This window comes from Bemisia tabaci, chromosome 10, assembly GCF_918797505.1.
Source record: "Bemisia tabaci chromosome 10, PGI_BMITA_v3".
Taxonomy (NCBI): domain Eukaryota; kingdom Metazoa; phylum Arthropoda; class Insecta; order Hemiptera; family Aleyrodidae; genus Bemisia; species Bemisia tabaci.
The window spans coordinates 10,456,153-10,477,502 of NC_092802.1; the positions used below are offsets into that span (position 1 = coordinate 10,456,153).

General features: G+C 36.4%; 1 protein-coding gene across 1 annotated transcript in view; it reads right to left on the reverse strand.

Annotated features, from left to right (window-relative positions):
- Nucleotides 1-115: 115 nt before the first annotated feature.
- Nucleotides 116-21,350, reverse strand: part of Dhc62B (Dynein heavy chain at 62B) — a 48,999-nt gene continuing 27,764 nt past the window's right edge. Inside the window, exons 30-48 of the mRNA XM_019062588.2 lie at nucleotides 20,755-20,947; nucleotides 19,821-20,026; nucleotides 19,180-19,336; nucleotides 18,748-18,920; nucleotides 17,810-17,973; nucleotides 16,481-16,671; nucleotides 15,660-15,854; nucleotides 14,361-14,405; nucleotides 13,669-13,787; nucleotides 12,735-12,912; nucleotides 12,040-12,144; nucleotides 8,774-11,266; nucleotides 7,725-7,904; nucleotides 6,390-6,668; nucleotides 5,260-5,496; nucleotides 4,508-4,693; nucleotides 3,108-3,416; nucleotides 1,778-2,007; nucleotides 116-1,058 (exon numbers count right to left, since the gene is read on the reverse strand). Coding sequence (XP_018918133.2) covers nucleotides 800-1,058; nucleotides 1,778-2,007; nucleotides 3,108-3,416; nucleotides 4,508-4,693; nucleotides 5,260-5,496; nucleotides 6,390-6,668; nucleotides 7,725-7,904; nucleotides 8,774-11,266; nucleotides 12,040-12,144; nucleotides 12,735-12,912; nucleotides 13,669-13,787; nucleotides 14,361-14,405; nucleotides 15,660-15,854; nucleotides 16,481-16,671; nucleotides 17,810-17,973; nucleotides 18,748-18,920; nucleotides 19,180-19,336; nucleotides 19,821-20,026; nucleotides 20,755-20,947 — 5,899 coding nt within the window. The 3' untranslated portion in view covers nucleotides 116-799. The remainder of the gene's footprint in view (nucleotides 1,059-1,777; nucleotides 2,008-3,107; nucleotides 3,417-4,507; nucleotides 4,694-5,259; nucleotides 5,497-6,389; nucleotides 6,669-7,724; nucleotides 7,905-8,773; nucleotides 11,267-12,039; nucleotides 12,145-12,734; nucleotides 12,913-13,668; nucleotides 13,788-14,360; nucleotides 14,406-15,659; nucleotides 15,855-16,480; nucleotides 16,672-17,809; nucleotides 17,974-18,747; nucleotides 18,921-19,179; nucleotides 19,337-19,820; nucleotides 20,027-20,754; nucleotides 20,948-21,350) is intronic.

The following is a 21,350-nucleotide window of genomic DNA, read 5'->3' on the forward strand; positions in this document are numbered from 1 at the left end:
TTATTCTTGCTAGTCAAACCGCACCTCTCTCAGCTTTTCTCAGATCTTTTTTGCAGAGTGACGTTTTAGTCTTTTTCTACCACTTTAAAATTAATTTTTAAGAAAAATTTCTATCACTGACTTGCAGATCCATTGTTTTCCATAAAAAAACGCTTTAGTACTCTCTGGTGTTAAATCAAATCAAAGGTCACGCATTGAATGGAAAGAAAAAAAAGGTAAACCAAATCGAGGTATGATTAAGGATTGCATTTATTGAATAAAAAAAGACCATTCGTAAGGGAACATCAATTATTTCTTGGCTTCAGATTGCCCTTCAGTCTTAAATATTTGCAGCTCATATTGACAGTGAACTTGCAAAAATGCGTACCTCAGTAAACATGCCACATAAAAATGCAATATTTCAAGATCTCAGCTTGTAATTTATTTCTTTAAACAAAGCCAAACTAACATCATGACTTGAAGTTCTTGCCAAATATCAATATTCTTCACATTAAGAAAAAAATCACCGAAATTTTCAAGGAGTGATGTTCAGTAGTTTTCCTTGTAAAAAATAAAATATGACAAGAGGTCTACAATGCTGAAAAACGAAGTACGCATTTCTGCAATTTCCCAATCAAATTGTTGCCTAAATTACATACATATCACAGTTAAATATGGCAAATTTTATAGTACGTAACAGATCAAAAGTAAAAAGTAACAAAAAAGTAAACTGTTCTTTACAAAAAGAGATCTTCTGTTACGCCATGAACCATCTTTGATTCTTCTATCAAGAAAACGACCGTTTGATTTGCTGTTAAATTCAGTCACTTAGCTGACAGAGCAGAGCCACCCCTCTCATGATCCAGTGTTTATGAGGAACTTCCGAACTGAGCAAAATGTTGGTGATGAAATTCGATGATGATCCCAGCACCAGAATACGGCCCTTCCTTTCCGGTGTCTGATACAGGGGTGTTAGAAATCTATCTTCTGTATTTAAATTGGCTTGAAGAACAGGCTTGAACCAAATGACAGGCATGACATCGAAAAGAACTTTAACGTACTGCTCTTGCAAACATTTCCTGCGAAGAAAAGTAAGAAATTGTTTCAACAAACATGCGTTATCCGATAGGTATTTTGAAAATTCCTCGACCGGGGGTGGCTACCGCCACTCTTGATAACAGCCTCTTGGTTCGAGTTATTGTAAGCTTACTAAATTTGGCAAGTCAAAAATTTAGGATTATTTGGACAGCATTAATTAGAAATAGGCTGGTTGTTCCTCGTGCTTTATTTCTATTCAACAGAAACTTAAACAACCCCTTCCCCAAAAATTGTTTGAGTGAATTCTTTATAATTTTGGGTGAATTTAGAGAAAGTTGTAAAATGTATTGCCAAAATGAATATCTGATTAAATCAATTGCAATACAAGAAAAATGCTTTCTCCTAGAACTGTGTCCTCAGAACCTCATTTGGATTGCATTTTGCAAAAAGGAACCACTAGCATTGCAATGTTGCAACGTTGTTGTGTTGTGGGATGTTGCATTGATTGTGCAACTTCTTTTGTCTTAGAGGAAAACCCCGATTATCCATTAATAGTTTCTCTTTTACTCGCTAAAAACTGTAAATTTAAGACAAAAGTTACCATCTAAATTTCATAGTTTTCCACGATTTCCATAATTTTATTACGAAAGATGAAGTTGCACAATCTTAGCATCATTGCAATGCTAGTGGTTCCTTTTTGCAAAATGCAATCCATTTTATGATCCAATTTTCTGCTCCTAGTTATGAAAAAAATACTCACATGTTTCGATCCCACCTAGCTCCTTCCAAATAAAGACCGAATCCATAAACTCCAGAGACAGGTGCTTCGGACATTGATTCCAGGCTTAAAATTTCATGATCGAAGCTCAAAATATCGGCAGAGATGTTATTACTTCTGGCATGCTCATGCAAACAAGTATGCAGAAACGCATTCACATGGAAAAAACTGGAAAGCCATACCGATGTGGGATGGGAGCCAGCATACCATTCCTGAAACCAAAAGTTGCGCTGTTAGAAATGGGTAGTTAGATCAGCTGATAAGGCTCATAGGTATCTCATAAATTTCCTTTCCGAAATGTTGACATTAATTACTGCTCTTGTGCCGCACCTAAAACTTTCATCTTAGCAAGTTTCTTGCCATTACATGAAAGACGATGGGTCAGTTGCGCTGGTCACAGAATCGTGTTGTGGTGCTTTATTCTTGCAGATCAACTAAAAATAATAAGATCTGTCCAAACAGCATCTTTCTACGTTTAATATTAACTGAGATATTGCGCCTTGAAAAACTCCATGTATGATGTCATCCACAGCGGTAGTACATTCCATGTTATGCACTACCGCGGTGGATGATGTCAAAAGCCGACTTTTCAAAGGACGATACCTTGGTTAATATTTAATGTAGAAAGTTGCTGTTTGGACAGATCGCCTTATTTTTAGCTAATCTACAAGAATCAAGCATCAAAACACGATTCTGTTACCAGCACATCTGGTCCATAATTACAATGCAAAGGACAACAACACATAAGCCTTTTTATTAGGTTTTAATCATTCAATTAACTAAAATTGGAATTCCTTATTGAAACTTATAGCTTTGTTCACTATTCAAAATTGTTGCTGTGCACTTACAGTTTAATTGTGCAGCTAGCAATGATAGTTTTCAAATTTCCACACTTTTTCATCAAAGTTCCTGGTTTCCTGAACTGTTGACATTTCCTTCAGATTTTCGGTTTCTCAGTCTTGTAGACACCCTGCGGTACTCATACCCTCAATATGGTACCTGGTTTTAACTGACTGGGTGTGCTGAAAGAGTCAAGTCTAAATTGGATAGAATGGCGCACTCAGGCCTAATGGATGCACACGATGACCCTTTGCTCGCTAACTTAATTCAAATTCCATCTTGCACATATTCATTGCAAAGTGAGGAGAATGGGGGGGGGAGACTGCAGAAAGAAGGATTCTTAGACATGGAGAGCAATATTCATGCCCTTAGACCCTCATGGGTCAGACACTCCTGCTTCTTGAGACTTCTTCCTTGGAAATAAGCTTCCTTACGCCACATCAAATCTTACTTGAAATAACTTTTTCATTACCTTTAAGTACTCGAATCTCTTCGTGAAGTCAGTTACGTAATTAGACAAGCTCTTTGTGCTCGGATAAGAGGACTTGAACCAAACTGCTGGGCATTGATTGTTGTTAAGAGCCCGAGCGATTTCATCAAGCTGAGAGTTCATTAGAATAATTCCTTTGACTCCGTTTTGCAGATTACTCAGTGAAGACTGGATTTTCAAGCGTAGACAGTTAAACAGATTTAGTTCATGAGATAAAAAGCAGGTAAGAGAGAAACTACGGCTTTCAGATTGGTCTCTTTCTCCTTCTTGAAAGTCGTAACGCTCTGGTAGCTGCAATGGAGAGAGAAAACTTGAAATTAGAGGGAAAAAGAAGTAGCAATTATATTGATATTTTTTCATGATAAGTCTTAAAGATTGGAAACCTAACTAGTATTACTCTAAATTGTAACTCTCAAGTAAAGTAATAACTCTCTGGTAGCTGCAACGGAGAAAGAAAACTTAAAATCAGAGGAAAAAAGAAGTTGTGATTACATTGATTCTTTTCATAAATCTTAGAGATTGGAAAATTAACTGGTATTTCTCTAAATGGATAATCGCTCACTACATGGGGCAAGTTTACTTGCCGCCAGCAACCGCTTGCCTAAGTCTCAGGCTGGTTTTCACAAACTCTCCGAGCTTGGTAGCAGAAAATTCAGGAGGCTGCGCTGCACTGAGGATTGGCCCAACAAGGCCGAAGCGCGTCTGCAGTTGCCTTCCTGAATGGTTGTTACTAGTGTTACACCAAACAGTGTATCTCTTTGAAGGAAAATTTTGCTTGTGTGTGAGCTTTTTTTCTCTGTGGTGAGATATCAGCTTTATGCTGAATTTAACGCAGGTTAGCTAAAAGCTCCAACATACCGTACTTCTCTAAATACAATAAAATTTGAATATACTATCTGAATTTTTCGGTTTTTCTCTGTCCTGAATGCTGGAAATCCATAACATTTCTGAAACGCAATTTGAAAATATGACAGATTTTCAAACCTAGGCTTATTATTCAAGAATTCGAATTGAGGGGGTTGGAGGTCAAGGCGCATAAGTGCAGCTTTTGCTATTTTGAGAAATACGTCTTCGAAGTTTGAAATCAAATGGATCTTAATGGCAAAAAGAGAGTTCAAACTGACTTTTTGATGCTTAAAATTGGAATTTAGAAGCTAATATTTCACAGAATATATATTAAGACTAGTTTTACTTACGATCATTAATAACTCAATTTTTTAAAAAACTGCACTTGTGCGCTTTGTCCAGTGTCCACCAAGCCCCTCTATTACTGTGACTCTAAAACATTCTAATTTTTACATCGGTAAAAATACTAATTCATCCAGCTTTAGAAAGTTCATCATTGCTGAAAATTTTATAGAGAATATACTCAATCAACTCACCCTTTCCAAAATCTCATCGGCAATATGGAGAGCGTTCAAATAGAAATCAGAAGAGTCATCGATCCAGCCACTCTCTTGAACGAGTGAAAGTGTTTTTAGGAAAGTTCTAGTGGACTCTAGATCCCTTCTCATGCCGGCATTGATGTGCAGACCAAAAATTTCTGGCGGAGCTATGAATGGTAATTCCTGAAATGTTGAGCGCATTCTGATATTAGAATAGAATACAAATAGAAGAGCCCAACCGCCCTAGCTGCTAGTAAATCCTGAAAATTTGAGCACATTCTTTAGGAAAATTGCTGTAGTAGACAAAACACTACGCTATTTTATCATGCCAGCTGGTTTCACTTATTTGATTTGACAGGTTTTTACAGGTTCTGTGTGATAAATTCTGAAAGGAGCTGACGTACAAGATTTTAATTAGCACACAATTTTTTATTTTGAAGGTTCAACAATCAGGGAGTGAGGTCTGTATTACACATTATTCTCATTGACATAAAATAGATACCTGAATGCACTCACTTTATCTACCTGATGAAATATTACATTCTGAGATACTGGAACAGAGATGCGCCCTTTTAGCTTCCAGCTCCTTCAATCATGCAGAAAGGACCTCAGATCAATTTGATACTACAGGGCCAATTTTTCCTTCTTTTGTGGGCCCTACTCAGAGCTTCTAATAAGTACTCGTAAATCACTATCCCATTAGGGCAAAAAGAATGCAGGCACATCGAAAAAGCCCTCAGAGTACTCACCGTTATAGATGAAACAAATTCATGATAGTCAGAGCAGATGGGGATCTGAGTCTTATCATTACCGGGGTTAAATAAATAGTTTGGGTCATTGACAATGTCGGCATTACAATAGTTGGACAGGATGGTGATCAAAAGTTTTCGATCAAGTTCGTCGGTAATTCGACCACCATAGTTGCATTCACCAATTATGTAGTTGATAGTTCCATAAGGCACGGCTGAATAATCATTGATTAACATCTGAAAAATGAAGCGTCAAAAACCAATGAGTCTATCAAAGAAGTTTGCTAACTTTATTTTGTTTTAAACAAAAAACCCTTCCTCTAAATCGTCACCTCCCGGCCGAAGTATCAGAAGCGCCATGCAACGTTCAAAAATTTCCACCGCCCTTTTATTTTTCACAGAGAATTTATCAGTTGAAGCGGTCCGAAAGTTTCACTGAATTTTCTTCATGTTGCCGATAAAATTCGGAGAAATTTTTAAACAGATTCGACCATGAATTTCTCTGTAAAAAAATAAAATGGCGGCAGAAATTTTTAAACGTCGTATGGCGCTTGTGATACTTTGGCCGGTAGTTGACGATATGTACTCGCTACTTTTTTATTGAACGGAGGTCACGTGAAAGGAAAAAGAGTTATTTGAACTGTTTAAAAAAATTGAACACCTTGAAGTTAACAGAAGCACTCTTGAACGTAACAACGCTATTATCCTTTAAAAAAGTGGTATATCTAAAAATTTGGGCGGAATTGAGGTAACAATTGAGCGCTGAATGTTTAAAATTTAATAGTTAATTAAATAAGTTTTAAATTTAAATTTTAAAATTTAATAGTGAATTAAATAATGAAGGGTAGACAGGGCTCTTAGCTGCAGTGAAAGCAACCTGTCTAGGAGAGGCAACTCCGAAATCAAACCCTGGTCCTCCAGGTTGGGGGTTGAGTCATCGGGCTAACTCCCCGATACTCGGAAAAAGAAAAACTGTTAAAAGACCCAACAATTGCCTCGGAAAAATGGCGATCGGGCGTCGCAGAGCGCGAGGCGGCGCTATAAAAGCGGCTTTATGTATGTATGTATTAAATAATTAATATTCAAAGAATTACAAATGTAAACTTGAAGAAAAGATGGTTTAGACAAACCTGCAGCTGAGTGATGGATATGTGAAAATCAGACTCATTAAATCCATACGGGACATTCCATCCGATAGACCCGAAAGTTTCCCGCTCTTGAATGACCGCATGGAAAAATGAAACACTGTACAGGAGCTTCGTGAAGGGACCATCTTTCCCGGGGCAGCTTTCAAAGAAATCAGGATCCTTGATTGGGTCCGAGAGATAATTGCTCAGAAGATTTTGCTGAAGACGAATAGGAGCTTCTACAACCATTTTGACACCGGTATGCAGAATGTGTGTTGGAAACTGGAACAACGTTGTCAAAAGATCACAAAAAAACTGCTTAATGAATGCTACAGCTTAATGAATGTTAAGATTCGAAAGACGGTTGGAGGTACTTTCATTGTTGATTGAGAAATTGCATTTTACATCACTTATTAGGTAGTTAGAAGAAAAATTACATATATTGCCGGTGCGCAGAAATGGTGGAAAAAGTTTTACCTTTAATCCTTAATGCCAATAATTATTTCGCGCCTAAGCGCATCATTAGAGCGTAGATACCGTATGCAATATGATACCGTATGCGATATGATTACGGTATCTACGCCCTGATGATGCGCTTAGGCGCGAGGTGATAATTGGCTTTAAGGAATAAAGGTAAAACTTTTTCCACCTTTTCTGCATTACTGGTAGTAAATATGATTTTTCTTCTAATTATATTCATTGGTTTCAAGGGCTGTTCAAGTAATACATACAGAATTTTGGCCGGCTTTTTGAACCCCCTCCCCCCTGTGAAGCACCTGGAAGACTCTTTTCTTCCCTCCTTTCTCACCCCTTTTTTCCTCACCCCTCAAGACTGGTTTTATCCACACCCTTCCCCCAAATTTTTCGGAAAATCATTAAAAAAGCCTAAACAACTGATAAAAAATGAATTATTATATTACTTTCATTTTTTTTAAGCGGTTGGCTCACTTAAGATGGGGCTTGACCCCCCTCCTCCTCGAGAGATCTGGTAAGGGAGACTCAAATCTACTTCTCTTATCGAACGGAAAAGTAATAATTGTATAATAACCCCTTAACAAACAACCAATACCGATAAAAAAAACCCAAATATTTGTTAGATTGTTTCAGATTGATTAGTATGAGGTTTTTAATAGATCATGTTATGATTTGCTTGAATTTGCTTGAAAGTGATAAAAACTGCCTTGTTGGCTCAAAAAACTGACTTGAATTTGATGCAAAAAATATAGGGAAGAGTCAAATTAAAAATTTAGCCGCAACCTCCTCAAAACTGACTTACTGCTCACAAGTTCTGAGTGATGAACAGAGGAAGAATGAGGCACAGATGAGAAGGTCATATACCTGATCGCAAGAGGAACTGGTAAGCCACAGTCGAAATGTGGGGGCGGTGTTTGATAAATCAAAATTTTTGCAGACGTTTTCTAATTCTGTAAGCCAAGATGATGCCAAATGACAGTTCTGCAAGCACAGCCAATTTCCCTCTGTTTGTGCCTCTTTTATTAACCGCATTACGACCGACTCCTAGGAAACATTAAAATCACGGAGTGAATTTAACATTCAAAACTTAAATTGGTTCAACAGATTTAAGAAGGCTGGCAAATCCAATACGAAGAAATAATGATGCTTGTTAACAAACTAAAAGTAATAACGCTTTACTTGATGCATGCTTACATTTTCACGTAAGTTACGCAATTAAAGCTTGATATTGCAATTTGCTTCTTGGAAATTTAAGTTTTCCATCGCGTCTACAATTTTTAAAACTTGGACAATAGAATGTTACAAGTATGAAATAAATATATAAGTTTAAATCGTGATGTTGATTTGTTTTCCCTCTAAAAAATAAAGAATGTATGCACTGAATTTTTGAGAGTGGAATCAAGATATAAGATTCTGAAATTTAATTATACAAAATTCTTCTGGTGTTAGACATATAACAAGCTGAGAGCATTCTACGTTGAAGTTTTGTCAATTTTTGAAACAACCTGTGGTAGCTTCACTTTTCTTTAAAAGCTGGTTTCATTCATTCGTTTTCTACAACAGTTATGTTAATTTATGATTTCATTTAATTATCTTTTCTATTATCTTAGCCACTTGTGGTTGGACAAATTTAACCAGTGTCAGCTTAACGACATTTTGCACAGCCAAATTTTCTCCCATGTCTGGAAAATCATATGAGAAAACTAGGCAACGTAAGGCCTTGAAACTTTCTACTGAGCTTCCATAGAGAAAAAAAGGTACTCGCCAAAGTTCAAGGCAGAATTTTGCTTTGTATTCTTGTAAAAACATGAAAAATAAAAATAAATTAGGCAACATTCAATGTCGTTAGGCTGATTCTGATCAATACAAAAAAAACTGTATTGAAAAATTAGTTGATACTAATCATAACATACTTGGCCATGACCCAAAGAGAGGGATTGAAATTTGTTGGTAAAATTCATCCGATGTGAGAATTGAATCAAACTTTTCATCGGATCAGTTCCTGGAGACAGGATGAACACAATCGGCGTTAGACAATTTGAATCAGCAAAAGATGCGTTGATATCAAAGGGTGGTGAAGAAGTGAATTTTGAAGACAGTTCTGATTCAATCAACTTCACAATACATGGAATCAACTTTTCAGGCTGCAACATTTTCAGTACGATCAACTGTTGAAACGAGGTTAAGGATGCGCTCCACGGTGCTGGCAATTGAGGGAACTGTTCCTCCGAATTGAAACACTCATGCCAGACGGTGAGATTTTCTACAAAACTTTGCTTGAACCCCTGAAAAGCACTTAACGTGTCAATACAGCATAATTGACTCCAACTTGAAGCGGGTAGCCAGGATATTGGGTTCTCTAAGTCCGTTTGAAACTTACTACGGACTAAAAATTTCATTTCTCTCACATCCAATCTTTCATACTTCATCATGATGCTTGAACAAAGAATGAAAGAGAATAGTAATTTATGTCTGTCGAATAAAGAGCGACAAACGTTGACATACAATGTTAAGGTAAAGGTCTGTTTGAGATTATGTACTCGTTTGACAGTGACAGTCGATTTTTTCGCTGACTCAATGGATTGGATGAATTTATTGATGAACCAATCGAGAGAAAATTGGTACATAGGATCGATGTTTGGCAAATCACTGATACAATAGTATAGAACAGCGCAGTGCGCTGCGACTGACTGATAACTCATATGGAAACTCTGTACCACTTTCCTGTCGGCTTTTGCCGCTTCTTGCTTCTTAATGATTTTCGCTGCGACAAGTTTAGATTCATCTAATGTTGCAGCTGCCCCCTCATCTTCTAAAATATTACCTGTGCATTCTGACAAAGCTCTCAAAATACTATCCTCTACTGCTAACAAGGCCTTCCTGTTTTCGGCATGTTCTAAAGTTAGCTCGGTATTCTTATCAGCCAAATCGGGTCTCTCTTTCGCAATAACAATGCTGGAGAGCTTGTCCTCCAAACCACTCACGCTGAGGGCAAAATTAAGAACAGTTACGATGTTGTACACCTCAGGGGCTAAATGAGGGTTCCGTAAACTTGAGGTGAGGTACAATTTAAATGCTGGATGGTATTCAATAATTTCGTCTCCGAGGGCGATATATTTTTGTGAGTTCCTTCTTGATTCTTGAGTAAATGTTTGTTTCAGTAGAATTGGATCAAGTAACGGATCAAGCTCCTCTAAAACGTTTTCAATTAAAACAGGCCGCCCCGTTTCCATACAGACTTTGATTTTTTTAATGTAATGCGCTTCATCTGCCTTTATTACTTCTAAGCTATTGGGTTTTTCCATAACTTTAATCCACTTATTTGCTTGTCTTTGAGGATCAAGCATTAGTGCCCATCTCTTGGAGCAATCTTGAATGATGGCATTTTCTATTGAGAAAGAGTCATGAGGCAAACGACAAATATTCCATTGCTGAATTTTGACCTCAGAGCCTAGAACCGTGACGATATCATAGTTCTCGGAGCAGGGGATTTTCAAGCTTGTCAAATAGCGCTTCCAAAGTTCAATTTGTGGCTGACGGAAGTCTGCAGTGTACGGGGATAGGTAAGAGATAATTCCACATGATAGTAAAATGTCCCCTGGAATACAGTCGTAACGATGCTGTAAGTCCTTCGCTTTCTGAGTCCATCGAGCTCTTTCCCCTCCAAGGCTACTGATCAAATTTTCAGCTTTCTTTAACTTTCCTGCGCACAAGTTGACCTCCTCTTCAAGTGCCCTCTTCTTGACTTGAACTTGCTCCAGCTGCTCTTTTAAAATCTCCAACTTTTCTTCAAGTTCTACGACTTGATTCCGTTTTTCAATCAGAATCGCCATCGTAGCTTCAAATTTCTTTTGCGCCAAATCAAATTTGGCTTTTTTTGGAGCTACCTCTTTGGCAACGGCATCGTACATATCCATGGCAATAATCCACTTACAGAGACCTTCCGCAGCGCTGGAGGCTTTTGCTACAATCTGTGGTTTGAAGTCTTTGTGGGGCAGGTACTGCTTGCGTATGGTCGCCATGATAGCAGGAGGGATATTGTCTTTATCATACTCCTTTAAACTCTGCAAGAAACTCATATCACCCAGGAGCCGTTTGCTCGGCCCCCAGTAATCAATCATTTTGGACCCTGGTTTGTTCGGATCTGGGATCTTCTCCGGTTTGATGTCCTTCATGACACAAACTGCAGCCATGACTAGTTTAATTGCGTCGGGTGGATTTTTCATGGACTTAACAAGGGTGATGTCTGTGGGTTTCAGGGTATTCAAAGCACTAATAGCCTCTTCAAGGATTGGAATTGCAAGAGCTAGATCTGTTTCACACTCTTCTTTTAGCTGATTTGCTGATTTTGCCTGCTGGTTGACGATTTTTTCATCTTCGCGCACTTGAGCTGAAGTTTCTTCCACCTAAAACAAAAAGGTTTAATTTTTTAATTTGTCTTGGGAAATTATTTACAGCTACAAGATTATTTTGCGCCTTATACTGTGCAATTAATGAACGTAAGCTCGTTTCTCAGAATCATGATTTTGGAGGGGAAAATGTTCATGAAACTGACTTGCTGCAATATCAGATGTTTGCTTAGTCTTGCGCTAATGTTTTGACTGAAGCTTGTTAACACTGAGCTTGATGAAATTATTTTCAAAATACTTTATAAAACGAGGTGTTTATTCATTCCATAGGAGTACATACATGAGTGATGTCTTTAAATTGGGCATATTTATGTTAAAAAGAACAATGCAAACACAAATTAAATCAAAAGGGACTATTACCGTGCATGGGGTTAATGTGCTACAAAATTCCTTTCAATTTTATTCATTTTCACTTTCTTCCTTTTGGCATAGAAACATCAAAATTGAACATAGATTAACTGGAGAAAAAAAAGGCATGCTAACTTTCAGGGAAGTATGAAAATCTTATCAAATTTTATTTTTTCAGGGGAGATGTAATCAACAATCCCCAAATCCATATGTGATGATTTTCTCTATTCCTTTTTTTTCTTTTTATCTTTTTGCAGACTATTCAAAGAAAACTTTTCGACACTTATTGGTCAGATTTTTTCTACTCATAAAAGTATGGCCATTATTCTGACTCACAATTCATTATTGTGAATGTTCCTAGGCAATTAGGCATGGGCTTACAAAAACAGAAATTATCAAAATCAATCATAAAATTGTCTTACTTGTTTGGTTTCTCTCTCAATGACTTTCATCATTCCCTCAGTCTGTTCAGCTGCAGCTTTTAATTGAGGCTGCAGTGAGTTCAAGTCTTTTTGCATCACAGTGACCTAATGGGATGAGATTAAATTAATACCAGGTAAACATGATAAAAACAGAAAATTGGTAGAGATTTTCAGAATGCTCATTGTTCTGAAAAAGCCAATAAATCACAATTGTAAATTTTTACATAGCAAATCCTTGGAATTCACCTTAATGATGCACATTAATTGAAAAAAAAAAGTAGTTCATGCAATGGAGAGCTCGTTTTGATTTAATCAATCTTTTCTTCCGTTCAATATCTCCAAATGATGTATGAAATCTAAGGTTGGCCATTGCAGATATTCAGAATCAGAAAAAAGTAGTGCTGCACATGCAATGGCTACATCTTTCATCTTTTCTTTCCTCCTCGTAATTTCATACTTAGTCAAGAAACATGTCTTGTTGTACAGAATTCTCATCAACCGTGAGTTAACAAACCTGAGTCATATACTTAAAATATTTTAACTTTTATTGTTTTTCTACAGTTTGTATTTTACGTTACTTACTGAAAATTGTTTCTGTAGATAACATAAATAAAAATAAATTAATGAAACAAGGCTGAGGTTGTCATCGTTCACACTCAATATTTACAGAAATGCCCTTGAATTTTTGAACTTACTTGTTCGGCTGCAAAATCCAACTTGTCAAGACCACCGACATAACGCATTTTAGCCGCCATTATCTCCTCTTGTTTCTGAGTAGTAAATTGCACATAGGTTTGGATAAGTTCCAAGTATGCTGCAGTCGTAACATACGTTTTTCTACCAGTTGCTTTTAAGTAATCATCAGATATTTTCCTGCAATATCAATTGATATTTAAATATACATTGAGAGGCATGATAGTGATTTAATAATAAACTTTAAGAAAAATGCTAAGGATAAAAGACAAGGTGATCATTAAATTTTATGGAGAAAATACACTGAGACACACTAGAACTTTAAATAAGTTCCTCAGAATTTCATGGTTCTGGATTTTTACAAATTATTTTGAATTTCTACGATTCTGAAATTGCAAATTTCAAATCACTATAACTCCAATTTGATTTGACATTTTTGGTCTCCAAGCATTTACCGAATTTTTCTCAATGTTCTGGTATCAATAATTCAATTTTAAAATTTTGTGGTGTAAGGTCATTTTTCTCCATTGATGGTTACAAATGGAAATCTGTCCCAGGAGGGGAAAGTATTTCACTATTTTCTTGGCTATAAATTATCCTGCCAAAATGAAAAATGAAAAAGCCATCACACTGATTAGAAAGAAAATTTTCAATGAAACCTAATTTCGTGAAAGAGTCTCATACACTGACATTGTGAACCTGGAAAAAAAACTAAGTTTTGTAGGGATTTTAAGTTAGTCTCAGCATCATTATGAGCTGAATCCAAGAATCTTGAGCGTTCCAATCTATTGCATTAACTCATTTTCATGACTTAAAAAGGCTTAACTGAAATTACGGCATTCAAACAATATTGCGTAGTATTGCGTAGTAGTGCATAGTAGTGCGTAGTAGCGCAGAGGTGAGTGTAATTTTTAAAATTTTTTTGCAATTTTGTACCTTGCAACAACATGGAAAAATTTGCACGCTTGAACAGCAGCAGCCTTGACATCATCATTCAAGTTTACAGGAGCCAAATAACGAATAGCAACATTATTCATGGCTTCTTCTGGCCAACCCTGAAAAAACAGATGAACAAAGCCTGCATTAAATGATAGTATGTAATATGCTGGAGTTTAGATAATCAAGAGAGGAAAATATATATAAATGAAGTCGCTCCTACAACGCACTCTGGCGTTCTGTGACACCTAAACGCCACATGTGCCTATCCTCCCAAAGGTTATCGGGCAATTGACACCGCAAAATCTCTTCGTCAACTCCCTGCCACCATCCCTTTACGGGACGTCCCCATTGCCTCTTCCCATGTGATACTCATTCCAGAACCATTTGGCATTCCATTCCATTCCACTTGGGCAACCTCTCCTCTGACATTCTTTGCACATGTCCATACCAGAATAACTGCCTGGGCATGACGTCATGCATGACATAGAGAGGGGTAAATATGTAAACTTTGCACTGTAATGGCAATTCCTTCAACAGATTTTTGACATGACCTCAGCATTGTGTTGTATCCTGAAGTGACAATAATCCACAATAGTTTGACGTAGCTGAATTTGAACATTCAATTGTTGCAAAAAATTGTACGTTGTCATTACAACTAATAGTCCAAACTTAATGAACCAAATAATTACCTCAAAAAAGTAAGTTTTTCCATCGATATGCACTGGAACAACTGGCTGTAAAACACACACAAAAAAAAAAAAAAAAAAAAAAAAAAATTCAGTTTTTTGAGATGTTCAAATGGAAGAAACTGCTACTTTAAATCACATTGTAATAGTTGAAACAGCTGACTTCACTTATTTTATGATACTTTTCTTGGTCAAACACAAAATCTATGCTAAACACTTCAATGGAGTTTTTTAAAAGTCTTGATCTGTTTGTGATAATGTTTATTTCTATGAATATTTCTTCCTTCATACTAATTTGGTTGATCTGTGATAGAACGAAAAATTAAGCTAAAGACCCGAACCAAGATATTTAAAGTTGCAAACCAGGACATTGTTATCAAAGGTATGCTTGTTAGGCGGTTGAGCTGTTGGTTGCTTCCACTATTAACCTTATCACCTTCCAATATCTTACGGTATTATTTAATATGTGCTTGGGTAGGTAAAGGAATTTTGCATATTTTTCAACTTTGGAAAAAAGTAAGAGGTAGAGGCATCCTGCAACATGTTGGTCATTATGTATTTATTACTATTAATTGCAAGTATCAGGACCTCAGAAAAAGGCAAAAAATCAGATGCTCATGAAAAACAATTATTTCATTTTAGAATTTCAAGATGTAGGTGATTTCATAAAACTTATAAGCAGCTGAAATTTGGAACATTATTCTAGTTTTTCAATAAAAAAAAAGAATGGGTCAGTTGCGCTGGTCACAGAATCGTGTTTTGGTGCTTGATTCATGTTAGATTAGCAAAAAATAATAAGATCCGTCCAGACCGCAACTTTCTATGTTCAATATTAACTGAGACCTTTGTAACTGTCCCATTTAGTGATGCAGAGGGTGCAGTAAACAAACTTAAAAAACAGACGGATTCTCAATTTAAAGATCTTCCTATCAGGAGATAACGCACTTGCCGCAAAGAGATTAGGCGGTCAGTCAGTTCACCTCAGTTTGTGAACGTTTAACATCGCTGAAGTTTTGCGTTGCACCTTCTGCATCACTGATGAACAAGAGGAATCAAGAGGAAGAAAGCAAGGGTGTCACTGCCGCGGTGGATGACGTCAAAAACCTGACTTTTCAAAGGGTGATATCTCGGTTAATATTGAACGTAGAAAGTTGCGGTTTAGACAGATTTTATTATTTTCAGCTAATCAACAAGAATCAAGCATCAAAACACGATTCTGTGACCAGCGCAACTGACCCATTGCTGCAAATTATGATTTTCAGAATAAGAGTTCTTACTACTTATGGAATATTGAAAACTTACTTCGAACCAATCGATAGTAGAACATTTGATAAGGGATGGAAATATCCGTAGGTAATGTTTGAAAAAAGAGCCTGCTGGGCTAAAGCACATGCAAAGATGTAGGTTCTGCTTGCAACGATTGATGAAAAAGCGTTCAACAGCCAAGGGACTCATGTCTACATTCCTGTTTCCTCCTTGAGCTGCCAATCGAACTTTCTGAAAAAAGAAAAGAATAAAAAATGATTAAATGAGAGACTATGATTTAAGTGTAAAATAAAACGTCCACAGGAAAAGGGACTTATGTCTTGAAAAACTTAAAATTTAAGTATTGGCGCCACTGCTAAGAGGAATCTTCTGTAAATATATTTGCAAAAATGGCGCTTAAATATCAAACAATAAAAAACAATTTTAAAAGCTGGTAACAAGGCTAAAATTTCACAAATAAAACCAAAACGTTTCGGCTGAAAACTCAGCCTTGCCCAGTTGGATAAAAAAGTAAAAAATATGGTACTATTTTAGATTTTTACCATTTTTCTTTTTACTATTTTATCTGACTAAGGAAGGCTGAGTTTTCAGCCAAAACGTTTTGGTTTTATTTGTGAAATTTTAGCCGTATTACCCGCTTTTAAATTGTTTTTTATTATATATCTTGTCAGGGGGTGTGGAGCATCTATCATATCTAAATATCCAACCCAACCTGCATTATAAAGGTTTGACACTTGCAGCTCAAAAAATCAAAAGTTTCTGGATTTTTCAAATTCTTGAATTGCTACTATTTTTTGACGAAAGTGACTTAATTCACCTTAAAACAAGTTTTTTGAAATTATAGTTTCTTGAATTACCTGAATGATCTCTAAATGTTGGTCAATGGTGAAAATCCCAGGCACTTCACCCGTGCTGAGCAGATAGTGGATATCTTGCAGGAACCAATCCTCTTTGAACTGGCCTTCGGAGAAAATAAATACACAAGGCCTGTTGCACACTCCTGCTTCTTCAAGCAATTCTCTCAGACACGCTCGCCATTCATTGAGAGCTGAAAATAAGACATAATTTGGAAGACTACTTTGAAACAATTAGAAGGATTTCTTCAGCACATCTAAGTAACGTATTTACTGTTAGCTATTAACCCTAAGCTAAGGATTAGCTTCTAAAAAGAAATCAATTTAAAAGCGACTGATCATCTAAACATTAAACTAACCAATATCAAAACTACTTAAAGTGAAGTTACCAAAAAATATTTTAAAAAAATAAAATTTGTTCACGGAGTGATCGAACCACTTGCTCTCATGAGCGAAATCCACAGTAATGGCATCTAATATAGCTATCTGAATATATGCTTTTTTTGATTACACAAAGTTGTGAGAATCGCTCTAGCCAGCAAGTTTTAAACACTTTGCCTCTTTTTTTTTTGGGGGGGGGAGTTTACAACAAATTGTATGTTGTGTCGGAGTGTCTTTTCATTTCCAAAAAATGCTAATACTCTTTTTTTGAAATTCAATATTTTTAAAAATTCCAACTGAGGTTCTTGAAGTGTAAAATTAGATTTGTTACTGGATATCTTGGACTCAACAATGACTAAAAAATTTTCAGGAATACCTCCATGTTTTAAGTTGGGACACTTCTTATAACCTGGTCTTTCTGGGAAGATCCTTTAAGGTGATTTGATGAACGCCATATTTTGTGTCAGAAAGGCATGTGATATATCGCATCCATTGGTTCAATTTTTTTTGGCTACTCGTCATTTTTCTCCAATTTTGAGATCGCAATTCTGTTGTCAGGAGACTAAAGCACTCACTTACCAATTTTAACAAAGAAATTCAACGTAATAAAGACGTGGTTTTTTTAGAGAGAAAATATCGCATTCGAGTGCAGTTTCGATATCAATATCCTAAGGTAAGGTAAGGTAAGGTGAGTGCTCCTGACAACAGAATTGCAATCTCAAAATTGGAGATAAATGACGAATAGCTGAAAAAATGGAACCAATGGATGCAATATGTCGCATGCCGTTCTGACACAAAAGATGGCGTCCATTAAATCACCTCAAAAATCAGTGCATGCAGATTGGTTTAGTATTTTCCTTACAGAATCAAAATAACATTGGCGAAGGCTTCTGAAGAATTGAAGAAAATACTTTTATAATGCAACTTCAAATGATGAGGAGTAACCCTTACAATAATTTTTAGTGATTTTAGGCTGAAATACTCTCTGTCGACAAACAGCTCCGGCTAATCTGGTGAGCGACTGTCTGCCTGAGCCGCCCACTCCAACAAGAAGAGCGTTCCCACCGGGTATTGACAGGATTCGACAAATCCGACTCAAGTGCTCAACTGCATACCTGGGGAAAATTTGTAGAGTTTAAGATATCTTTAGAGGAAATGTGGAGGGGGGGGGAGGGTTTAGGATACCAGAAGATCATCTTAAGAGATAATCCATCAAACTTAGGTTTGATAGAATTGTAATCTAATAAACATTGCTGTAACTAACATGTCTTCTCGCAATTTTTTAAACGTTTTTGTAAAACTGATCTTTTCACACATTAACACTTAACACACTAATTGCCAAGGTTTGCCTTATAATTTGCGGCAAGTTGAGAAGCGCAAGGAACTTGCAAGTATCTGAGTTGTCACAGAATTAAGAAAATGAATTTCCGTAACACATTTTGGTAAAATTCCCTTAAAATTGAGATTATGCCAGAGGGTTAAAAAGACATAATTCGAAATAACTGTCAGGCAAAATTTGTTATTCAAAATGGCAAACTCGAAAATGGCTCAAATGGCAGAGAGCAATTAAAAGCGACTTAATAATTTTTCCCTTACACTTTCGTCATTTTCCCTGACTTCTTAAAATTCCCTAACATTTCTCGGTTTTCCCAGTATTCCCTGACTGTGGCAACACTGAGGTACAACAGATGTCACTCTGAGGCAGAGGTAGCAGCATCTTTTGGCTGCGGGTGTAACGTAAGGTTCAGATATACAATTGTAAAGTGCTCTCTCCTCTCAACAGAAATGATTTAAGAAAGGTTTCAATAGGTACCAGTCCCTAAAGCGTAGCAGTTAACATGTTGAGTTGATTCAATACTTGAGGAAATAAAAACATTTTAGTAACTCACTTGAAGAGAACGATGCTCATTTTATTTTGATGGGTTGCATTGTAATCCTCAATAACTTGCATGGCAGCATCATAAAAATGATCGACTGAGGGTACTTCTTCATACTTACGATCGTCAGGACTTTGATCCAAAATCACACTGAATATCAGTTCTGCGAACGCTTCTTTATTCATCTGTAAAATAGGTGAGTCGGTAATAACACAAAATATTTGCTTGACTGGAAATATTAGCTCGAATGACAAAGCCCAAAATACAGAAATTCACTGGAATAAGTTGCCCCTTAGACTGCAGTTAATTGTAAACTTACATTCTACGGTTTTAAAATTTAAGTACGTAAAGAAATCTTTCCAGGATGGATTTCATGTGAAAATAAACTCATCAAGTTAGAATTGGAACCAGAAAGGAAAGTGAATAATATTAAACTATATTCACCTGCTGTTCTGCATTATAAAGGCCCTCAAACATTTCACCAATATCCTCTTTGAAAATTCCAGACACACATTCCATCATCTTATCATAAAAAACTTGTCGATCGTCCTCCTCAACGAGACGGTCATAAAAAACACGAAGGGCTTCATGAGCCCACAATCTGAAAATACCAAGAAAGAGAATTCAAAATTTCAAATAATTTTGCTAATGAGGGCACTAAAATTGAACCTGATTTAGACTTAAGACTCCGTGCATGACAGAAATTCCATTTAGTTCTCCTAAAAAATTATCATCCCCAGGAAAAAATGTTTGTTCTTTGGAAAAAAAAATCAACACTGCACCTTTTCAGAGAGTTCAGCATGTGAGTTACAAATTACGCTATGAAAATAGACATGTGAAAACTAAATAAAATTTTCTGCAATTTTTTTATATTGAAACCCCCAAAAATGGGGAAAATTTTTCAACAGCTTTCTATTATTCGAAATATTAAGAAATTGTACATTTAATTGGCCCATGTAAGACACTGCTGCACGTCTTTTCAAAATATAAATTTGGCAATGAGTTAATGGTCTCTTCTGCTGTGCTGTGCTCTCCAAGCTTTGTGACTGTTAATGATAATGAAACCTCATGGGTCAACAACTTACCGAACAAGGACTCTTTTGCTGTCAACTGATTCCCTTCTACAAAGAATACAACCGTAAACAACTCTGGCAAAATCACTGAGACTAAACATGTAGTGGGACTTGGTTGGTGTTGGTAGAAGATACTTCATTGAGAATTTGTACATTTCTAGGGTAGAGCTGATGATAGAGACTGCGACAGGATAAAGCTCAGTGGAGAAACCATTACGCTGAAAATAAAATTTAATGAGGTTACACCGAACTAAGAGATGACGTAAACTAGAAAGCGGAAAAAGAATGTGTTGTATTTACAGAATAAAGGAAAGAAAATATTCTTTTACTGACATCATGGTCTATGATTCCGAGAAAACTTTACAAAGGACGGGTATCAAACCGTTTTGGGCCCACTTATAGCTCAATCTAGATTTGGTTGAATACGATTTTTTGCTCATTGAAGGTCCATATTTTCCAGAATGCATCATGATTTGGTTATTCTAGGTCTCTTTTAGCGTCTTTTGCTGGCTTAAGCATAGATCTGAGGGCCGATTTTGGCAAAAAATGCCGGTTTTTCTTTATCGGACTGCAAACCTACAACAGCCACACTTTCCGCCAAAATCGGCCTTTAGACCCATGGCCAGTATTGGGCCCAAAAAGAGGCTGGAAAGGACCAAATTATGATGTACTCCGTAAAATATAGATCTTCAATGAGCAAAAAATTGTAGAGTTGAGGAAATCCAGATTGGGCCCAAAAACGGCTCTTTCAATACCCCTCCTTTAGAATATTTTTCCAGACTAAAACTTCAGACAAGAATAAGGAATAGAGGATGGCACAATAATTTGTTAGACGATTATTTCCAAGTATGTTGTTGGATTTAACGGTAAGCAATGAGTGAAATTCAAAGCACTTTAAATTTATGATGAGAATAGTTGAATTTTAGTTTAATTGGTAGGTACTTACTCTGAATCCTGCCATTATTAAAGTTGAAAAAATTCTTGTGATGATTTCATCGGAGAAAGAGTTGATTTTGAAACAATTAAACTGATGAAGAAACCGCAGGCTGACGCTATAATTTTCACTACTCACTGAGCCCATACTAGCGATGAATACTAAATTATGGAAGTCCATCTCTGATTTTGTCTTTAAGTTGTAACTAAAAATAATAAAAGAAAAATATTATTTTACGAGGGAAAAAAGGGAAAAAAGGGGAAAAAAAGAAAGAGCTCTTTGAAAATGGACACATATTTTGCTTGATTATTTTGTCATTGGTTTGAATTAAGCTAGGAGCAGAGGGGACCGAAAAGACTGCAACCGCTGTAAAGAAATTTCAGACTGATAACCAAAAAAGCAGAAACTATTGTGCATCAAGTAAACTGAAAAGATAATCGAATCGGTTGCAAAAACTGTCCGAAGAATCAAGTAACATTTTAAAATAAAAAAATTAACAATTAAAAAGGTTCAAACCTTTAAGAGGACCAGGAAAATTTTGATGCAACTTCCTGCACACAAATTGTAAAATCCTGGCTACTGGCCCAGATATAAAATAGCAATAAAAT